This window comes from Taurulus bubalis, assembly GCF_910589615.1.
Source record: "Taurulus bubalis genome assembly, chromosome: 21".
In the NCBI taxonomy this organism is placed as follows: domain Eukaryota; kingdom Metazoa; phylum Chordata; class Actinopteri; order Perciformes; family Cottidae; genus Taurulus; species Taurulus bubalis.
The window spans coordinates 299,520-310,000 of record NC_136609.1 but is presented as its reverse complement, the minus strand read 5'-3'; the positions used below and the strand labels follow the sequence as shown (position 1 = coordinate 310,000).

The 10,481-nt window shown below is 29.9% G+C and overlaps 1 protein-coding gene across 1 annotated transcript in view; it reads left to right on the top strand.

Annotated features, from left to right (window-relative positions):
* The window catches only part of cdk15 (cyclin-dependent kinase 15), a gene marked incomplete at its 5' end in the record, with an annotated part of 14,439 nt that extends 9,522 nt beyond the window's left edge, over positions 1-4,917 (top strand). The window contains 6 exons of the mRNA XM_079236760.1: positions 850-970; positions 1,524-1,617; positions 3,259-3,322; positions 3,785-3,833; positions 4,039-4,181; positions 4,317-4,917. Of these exons, the coding sequence (XP_079092886.1) occupies positions 850-970; positions 1,524-1,617; positions 3,259-3,322; positions 3,785-3,833; positions 4,039-4,181; positions 4,317-4,438 (593 nt within the window). The 3' untranslated portion in view covers positions 4,439-4,917. The remainder of the gene's footprint in view (positions 1-849; positions 971-1,523; positions 1,618-3,258; positions 3,323-3,784; positions 3,834-4,038; positions 4,182-4,316) is intronic.
* Positions 4,918-10,481: the final 5,564 nt, after the last annotated feature.

The following is a 10,481-nucleotide window of genomic DNA, read 5'->3' as shown; positions in this document are numbered from 1 at the left end:
AGATGCATTAAAACAACACTGTCTCTTTAAGATGCATTCAAACAACGCAGTCACTATAAGATGCATTGAAACAACACTGTCTCTTTAAGATGCATTAAAACAACACTGTCTCTTTAAGATGCATTCAAACAACGCTGTCTCTTTAAGATGCATTAAAACAACGCAGTCACTATAAGATGCATTCAAACAACACTGTCTCTTTAAGATGCATTAAAACAACGCAGTCACTTTAAGATGCATTAAAACAACGCTGTCTCTTTAAGATGCATTAAAACAACACTGTCTCTTTAAGATGCATTCAAACAACACTGTCTCTTTAAGATGCATTCAAACAACGCTGTCTCTTTAAGATGCATTAAAACAACGCAGTCACTATAAGATGCATTCAAACAACGCTGTCTCTTTAAGATGCATTAAAACAACGCAGTCACTATAAGATGCATTCAAACAACACTGTCTCTTTAAGATGCATTAAAACAACGCAGTCACTTTAAGATGCATTAAAACAACGCTGTCTCTTTAAGATGCATTAAAACAACACTGTCTCTTTAAGATGCATTCAAACAACACTGTCTCTTTAAGATGCATTCAAACAACGCTGTCTCTTTAAGATGCATTAAAACAACGCAGTCACTATAAGATGCATTCAAACAACGCTGTCTCTTTAAGATGCATTAAAACAACGCTGTCTCTTTAAGATGCATTAAAACAACGCTGTCTCTTTAAGATGCATTCAAACAACGTTATCTCTGATGTTCCTCTGCTGCAAAGTGTTTTTCTTGGTGGTCTGAGGTTTTGCTCTTCTCTCTGGTGGTCTTGACTGGACCCTGGTTGTGGTTCTGGGTTCAGGTCTGGCTCGGTCCAAGTCCGTCCCCAGTCAGACCTTCTCCTCTGAGGTGGTGACGCTGTGGTACCGCCCCCCCGACGTCCTGCTGGGATCCACGGATTACTCCACCGCTCTGGACATCTGGTCAGTCCTGACACACTATGCAGCAGCAGTATTCCTATATATACTAGTGATACTAGCAATACTAGTAATACTAGTCATACTGGTCATACTAGTAATACTAGTAATACTAGTCATACTTGTCATACTAGTATTACTAGTAATACTAGCAATACTAGTCATACTGGTCATACTATTCACAGACGGTCACATTCAAAATATCAACAACTTTAGCAAGCGGCAGAATCCAACAAGTGCGGGGCGACCGCAGAGAGGAAGAAAAGACCAACAAAAGAAAGAAAGCTTAAAGTCAAATACAACAGATTGTGTAATTACAAACACGTTACTGGCAACGCATGCCGCTGCAGTGTTTTGGAACAGCCTGGAACAGTTTTTATATAGTATTCAAATGACTTATATTCTATATTCAAAAATAGGTTTTTGGTTTGTAAATATATATTTGTGAATATAAAATTTGGTAAAGATAATTCATACATTCATAATGTCTTTAAATAAAGTTTCCTGTGTTTGAATAGGGGGTTAATGTGTTTAAATAAAGTTTCCTGTGTTTGAATAGGGGTGCTGGCTGCATCTTCGTGGAGATGCTCCAGGGGGCGCCGGCGTTCCCCGGAGTCACCGAGGAGTTAGAACAACTACAGAAGATCTGGGCGGTGAGGAAGAGTGTTATTATTATTATTATTATTATTATTATTATTATTATTATTATTATTATTATTATTATTATTATTATTATATGTTTTATTATTATAGGTTCCTTATATTAATATCTGTATTATTATATGTATCATCATTATTGTATTATATTAGGGCTGGGCAAAGTTGAAAAAATTTAACTGATTAATCGCATGATTTTTCTGAGATTAATCGCATTATGCGCCAAATTCAATAATGAAGTAAAAACTAGTGTATTGTGTGCTTTTATTTTAAAGTAATGTTATCAGAACAATATAACACTCTGGAGCAACAGCAAGTTAACAACAGAATATACATCTAAAATATATGCTAGGGAAGAAAAAAAATATGTATTTTATTTTAATGCTTCTATATGACTGGTCATTCAATTAAATATTGTATTTATTTTCAGATGTTATAGACTATTTTATTCTATTGTGAAACAGCTTAATATCATGCTGAAGAAGAAACATTTGTCTTTTATCACGAACAACATAAACAGTCTGTTCAGTAGTAAGGGTCCCTGTGAGGGACAAGCCCCTCCTTCTTTTGTCATGTTCAGTAGTAAGGGTCCCTGTGAGGGACAAGCCACTCCTTCTTTTGTCATGTTCAGTAGTAAGGGTCCCTGTGAGGGACAAGCCACTCCTTCTTTTGTCATGTCCAGTAGTAAGGGTCCCTGTGAGGGACAAGCCCCTCCACCTTTTGTCATGTTCAGTTTGTTGCTTACCTTAAAGATGAATGTTAAAGACCAGCAATTGATTAACTTTATACAAAAGCAATCAGTGCTTTTGATCTTGTTCAGTTCAGTTGTTCTTACTCAGTGAGAAATGTCCAGTCTGTGTTGTCTTGAACAAGAGCATGAAGTCTGGTTGAATGAGGTGGAGATGTGAAGGACAGCTGACAGGTATCTCAGCGGCTTTGCACGATTAATGTTCATCTGGATTAATGTTCATCTGGATTAATGTTCATCTGGATTAATGTTCATCTGCAGCGCTCTGTGAGGCGGAGCGGCTCGCGGCAGCACCCGCTGCTCGCTGAGGACAGAAACTACAGAACAAAACGTGCTTTAGTCTGTTGGCAACAAGCCGGTCTGTGAGGCTGCGGAAGTGCGCGCGCATACATAAATCACATTCAAAGTAAAAGCAGTGCTGTTGTATTGCATTCATGGCGTGCATCTTATTTATTTCTCTTTTTTGATTGACCTCATGCGGGCCGGACTGAGAGAGCCGTAAGATGCCCAGGTCTGAACTACGCCGTCTGGGAGAGATTTAAAGTGCAGCACCTGTGAGCGGCAGCATTAAGCCCCTCCAATGCAAAAAAACAAAAAACGAGTTTACGCATGATCAAATAATTAACGCCGTTAATAGTTTGCCGTGTTTACGTGTTTTTAACGTGTTTTTAACGTGTTAACGTGCCCAGCACTAGTTATATTTGTATTGTAAAATAGTTTATTATGTTACATTGTAGTATATAATAGTTTATTTATATAATATAATATAATAAGTATAACTCAGTATGTTCTCTTCATTTGTGTCAATACTTCTTATTAATGTTTATTTTTAATTTGTGAGATTACATTTCTCTAACTTGTGTTTTAATAATAATACTAATAAATAAAGGTCCTGGGCGTCCCCTCTGAGGCCAGCTGGCCTGGAGTCAGCCAGCTGCCCAACTATGCACCCGGTCAGTATTAGTTTGTTTTCTATATTTATACATTTATATTTATTTTACTTTGTTTATATTGATTGAATAATTCATTAAGTTTGAATGAACAGTAGAGTTTCTGTCTCATTTAATTTTATTAATGTAATATTCCTGATGCTTTTCCACAGATTATTGATTGATTGATTGATCGGCTCAAAGAGGCGACGTCACATTATACATATTAAACTGAACTGTGTTGAATTTGTGTTTCATGAAGATAAAGTCTGACTTCTTATTTTGCCCATTTAACAAAATGTATTCTGAAAGCAAAATATTATTTATTATTTTTAATGAAAAACCTCAAAATAATGTTGTTTTTGTTCTCTTATAGGTTTGTAATATTAAGCTGAATGTTCCTCCTCCATCAATATTAATATGTGAATCATATAATAATAACAATAATGGTAATACTATTATTATTCTCATTGTTTTTCTCTCCAGAACGATTTCTTCTCTCTGAGCCGAGGCGGTTTAGAAACGTTTGGAAAAGGTACCAAATTAAACGTTTAAAGTGTATTGTAGTGTATGCTAACGTGCTAACATGGAGCCAACTGTTAACTATGCTAATGTCGGGAAACTATGCAGGCTTGTTAGCTTGTTAGCATGCTAGCTTGTTAGCATGGAGCCTGCTGTGGCTCATGTTGCACCAGGTCTTCCTATAGTCCTCCATCAGTCTGTTTGTGTTGGTGGATCAGGTTGGACCAGCTGCCCTATAAGACCGAGGATCTGGTCCAGAGGATGTTGAAGCTGGTTCCTACAGACCGGATCTCAGCGCAGGACTCAATGCAGCAGCCGTACTTCAGCACGCTGCCTCCTCCCATCATGCACCTCAGGGACAGTAAGAACTTAATCTGCTACATGCTAACAGAGCTGCATGCTAACAGAGTTACAAGCTAACGGAGCTGCACGCTAACAGAGTTACATGTTAAGTAAGTTTGAATATGTAGTAAAATAAATGAAAAACATTTTTCAGCGGTGTCCATTTTCAAAGTGCCGGGTGTCCAACTGGAGACGGAGGTCAGAGACATCTTCAACCCCGGACGGAAGGTCAGACTATCGCTGCTGTCGAACAAACTCAGAACAAACGCAAACTAACCACCGTCAACCTGAGGAGACAAACTAGAGGGGTGAAGAAACCCTCTTGAATCAACCTGAGGAGACGACCGGAGGGGTGAAGAAACCCACTACATTAAAATATACTTCTATACTCAAATATGGAATGTAACTTAGTAGCATTATGCTATAGCTGAAGCTAAGGTATGTGCTATGTGCTGAGACTAAGCTAAGTGCTAAAGCTAAGCTATAGATAAAGCTAAACTAAGTGCTTAAGCTAAATGCTACAGCTAAACTAAGTGCTACGGTTGGTTTACAGATTGATTCAAATCTAAAACGTTGCCTTCATGGACTTCCAGCTGAATCCTGAGATTATTGTCGTGATGATTTATTCACGATTTCTGAGTTAGAATCCCTCGATGCTCATGAATAATTAATGAGTAAAGAACCTCAATGTTCATGAATAATTAATGAATAAAAACATGTTTGTATTCTTTAATGTCGTTAATAATCATGTTCATCCAGATAATAATGAAGTGTAAGAACTTTATTATCTGTATAAAAACTAATACTGTTCATACAGATAATAATGTTTATACAGATAATAAATATGGGGTTAGTTCAGTCTCATTAATTACAAATGCACACAGAAAAGTTTACAAATACATTCCAATGATTTATATGAATGTAAACAAAAATCACAAATATATTTCTGCATTTCTTTGTATTTGTGCATTGATTGTTCTATTTCTTTGTAGATTTATTTGTGGATCCCACTGCATTTGTTTGTGAATAGCTTCACATTTACGTGAGGCTTTTTTGAGACTCCTGTGCTTTGGATTTGCAAATGCATTTTTTTCATCCGTAGCCAATCAGATGTCGCCCTCATTTTCAACCAATCACATGAGTGCAGCTCCCCTCTGCCCTACCCACGAGGGCGGTGCCAGTGTTACAGTTATGGAATTTGCGGAGGTGAAGTCAGACAATGGGGTCCGGTACACATCCAGCATCTTAATGTACCAGTGCCTCCCAAAGGGCCATCTTAATGTATATATATATTTATATATTATATTATAATATAGTACAATATAATATAATATGATATAATATAGTATAATATAATTATATATTATACTATATTATATGATATAGTATAATATACATGTTTATATAGTTTAATAACCAACATGTTTATAGATATAGTTTAATAACCAACATGTTTATAGATATAGTTTAATAACCAACATGTTTATATAGTTTTATAACCAACATGTTTATAGATATAGTTTCAAAACCAACATGTTAATAGATATAGTTTAATAACCAACATGTTTATAGATATAGTTTAATAACCAACATGTTTATAGATATAGTTTTATAACCAACATGTTTATAGATATAGTTTTATAACCAACATGTTTATAATATAGTTTCATAACCAACATGTTTATACTATAGTTTAATCACCAACATGTGTATAGATATAGTTTAATAACCAACATGTTTATAGATATAGTTTAATAACCAACATGTTTATAGATATAGTTTTATAACCAACATGTTTATAGATATAGTTTTATAACCAACATGTTTATAGATATAGTTTTATAACCAACATGTTTATAATATAGTTTCATAACCAACATGTTTATAAAATAGTTTCATAACCAACATGTTTATAGTATAGTTTAATAACCAACATGTTTATAGATATAGTTTAATAACCAACATGTTTTATAACCAACATGTTTATAGATATAGTTTTATAACCAACATGTTTATAATATAGTTTCATAACCAACATGTTTATAATATAGTTTAATAACCAACATGTTTATAAAATAGTTTCATAACCAACATGTTTATAGATATAGTTTTATAACCAACATGTTTATAATATAGTTTAATAACCAACATGTTTATAGATATAGTTTCATAACCAACATGTTTATAGATATAGTTTTATAACCAACATGTTTATATATATAGTTTTATAACCAACATGTTTATAGATATAGTTTCATAACGAACATGTTTACAGATATAGTTTTATAACCAACATGTTTATAGATATAGTTTCATAACCAACATGTTTATAGATATAGTTTTATAACCAACATGTTCATATAGTTTTATAACCAACATGTTTATAGATATAGTTTCATAACCAACATGTTTATAGATATAGTTTTACAACCAACATGTTTACAGATATAGTTTTATAGCCAACATGTTTATAGATATAGTTTAATAACCAACATGTTTATAGATATAGTTTTATAACCAACATGTTTATATATATAGTTTCATAACCAACATGTTTATAAAATAGTTTCATAACCAACATGTTTATAGTATAGTTTAATAACCAACATGTTTATAGATATAGTTTAATAACCAACATGTTTTATAACCAACATGTTAATAGATATAGTTTTATAACCAACATGTTTATAGATATAGTTTTATAACCAACATGTTTATAATATAGTTTCATAACCAACATGTTTATAATATAGTTTAATAACCAACATGTTTATAAAATAGTTTCATAACCAACATGTTTATAGATATAGTTTTATAACCAACATGTTTATAATATAGTTTAATAACCAACATGTTTATAGATATAGTTTCATAACCAACATGTTTATAGATATAGTTTTATAACCAACATGTTTATATATATAGTTTTATAACCAACATGTTTATAGATATAGTTTCATAACGAACATGTTTACAGATATAGTTTTATAACCAACATGTTTATAGATATAGTTTCATAACCAACATGTTTATAGATATAGTTTTATAACCAACATGTTCATATAGTTTTATAACCAACATGTTTATAGATATAGTTTCACAACCAACATGTTTATAGATATAGTTTTACAACCAACATGTTTACAGATATAGTTTTATAGCCAACATGTTTATAGATATAGTTTAATAACCAACATGTTTATAGATATAGTTTTATAACCAACATGTTTATATATATAGTTTCATAACCAACATGTTTATATAGTTTCATAACCAACATGTTTATAGATATAGTTTTACAACCAACATGTTTACAGATATAGTTTAATAACCAACATGTTTATATAGTTTCATAACCAACATGTTCATAGATATAGTTTTACAACCAACATGTTTACAGATATAGTTTTATAACCAACATGTTTATAGATATAGTTTTATAACCAACATGTTTATATAGTTTTATAACCAACATGTTTATATAGTTTTATAACCAACATGTTCATATAGTTTTATAACCAACATGTTTATAGATATAGTTTTATAACCAACATGTTTATATAGTTTTATAACCAACATGTTTATATAGTTTTATAACCAACATGTTTATACATATAGTTTCAAAACCAACATGTTTATAGATATAGTTTCATAACCAACATGTTTATAGATATAGTTTTATAACTAACATGTTTATATAGTTTCATAACCAACATGTTTATAGATATAGTTTAATAAACAACATGTTTATAGATATAGTTTAATAACCAACATGTTTATATAGTTTTATAACCAACATGTTTATAGATATAGTTTTATAACCAACATGTTTATAGATATAGTTTAATAACCAACATGTTTATAGATATAGTTTCAAAACCAACATGTTCATAGATATAGTTTTATAACCAACATGTTTATATAGTTTCATAACCAACATGTTTATAGATATAGTTTTATAACCAACATGTTTATAGATATAGTTTTATAACCAACATGTTTGTATAGATTTATAACCAACATGTTTATAGATATAGTTTTATAACCGACGTGTATATAGATATAGTTTTATAACCAACATCTTTATATAGTTTTATAACCAACATCTTTATAGATATAGTTTTATAACCGACGTGTATATAGATATAGTTTTATAACCAACATGTTTATATAGTTTTATAACCAACATGTTTATAGATATAGTTTCATAACCAACATGTTTATAGATATAGTTTAATAAACAACATGTTTATAGATATAGTTTAATAACCAACATGTTCATATAGTTTTATAACCAACATGTTTATAGATAGTTTAATAACCAACATGTTTATAGATATAGTTTCAAAACCAACATGTTCACAGATATAGTTTTATAACCAACATGTTTATATAGTTTTATAACCAACATGTTTATAGATATAGTTTTATAACCAACATGTTTATATAGTTTTATAACCAACATGTTTATAGATATAGTTTCAAAACCAACATGTTTATAGATATAGTTTTATAACCAACATGTTTATATAGTTTCATAACCAACATGTTTATAGATATAGTTTTATAACCAACATGTTTATAGATATAGTTTTATAACCAACATGTTTATATAGTTTTATAACCAACATGTTTATAGATATAGTTTTATAACCGACGTGTATATAGATATAGTTTTAGAAACCAACATGTTTATATAGTTTTATAACCAACATGTTTATAGATATAGTTTTATAACCGACGTGTATATAGATATAGTTTTGTTACCAACATGTTTATATAGTTTTATAACCAACATGTTTATAGATATAGTTTAATAACCAACATGTTTATAGATATAGTTTTATAACCAACATGTTTATATATATAGTTTCATAACCAACATGTTTATATAGTTTCATAACCAACATGTTTATAGATATAGTTTTACAACCAACATGTTTACAGATATAGTTTAATAACCAACATGTTTATATAGTTTCATAACCAACATGTTCATAGATATAGTTTTACAACCAACATGTTTACAGATATAGTTTTATAACCAACATGTTTATAGATATAGTTTTATAACCAACATGTTTATATAGTTTTATAACCAACATGTTTATAGATATAGTTTTATAACCAACATGTTTATATAGTTTTATAACCAACATGTTTATATAGTTTTGTAACCAACATGTTTATACATATAGTTTCAAAACCAACATGTTTATAGATATAGTTTCATAACCAACATGTTTATAGATATAGTTTTATAACTAACATGTTTGTATAGTTTCATAACCAACATGTTTATAGATATAGTTTAATAACCAACATGTTTATAGATATAGTTTAATAACCAACATGTTTATATAGTTTTATAACCAACATGTTTATAGATATAGTTTTATAACCAACATGTTTATAGATATAGTTTAATAACCAACATGTTTATAGATATAGTTTCAAAACCAACATGTTCATAGATATAGTTTTATAACCAACATGTTTATATAGTTTCATAACCAACATGTTTATAGATATAGTTTTATAACCAACATGTTTATAGATATAGTTTTATAACCAACATGTTTATATAGTTTTATAACCAACATGTTTATAGATATAGTTTTATAACCAACATGTTTATAGATATAGTTTTATAACCAACATGTTTACATAGTTTTATAACCCACATGTTTATAGATATAGTTTTATAACCGACGTGTATATAGATATAGTTTTATAACCAACATCTTTATATAGTTTTATAACCAACATGTTTATAGATATAGTTTTATAACCGACGTGTATATAGATATAGTTTTATAACCAACATGTTTATATAGTTTTATAACCAACATGTTTATAGATATAGTTTCATAACCAACATGTTTATAGATATAGTTTAACAAACAACATGTTTATAGATATAGTTTAATAACCAACATGTTTATATAGTTTTATAACCAACATGTTTATAGATATAGTTTAATAACCAACATGTTTATAGATATAGTTTCAAAACCAACATGTTCACAGATATAGTTTTATAACCAACATGTTTATATAGTTTTATAACCAACATGTTTATAGATATAGTTTTATAACCAACATGTTTATATAGTTTTATAACCAACATGTTTATAGATATAGTTTCAAAACCAACATGTTTATAGATATAGTTTTATAACCAACATGTTTATATAGTTTTATAACCAACATGTTTATAGATATAGTTTTATAACCAACATGTTTATAGATATAGTTTTATAACGAACATGTTTATATAGTTTTATAACCAACATGTTTATAGATATAGTTTTATAAC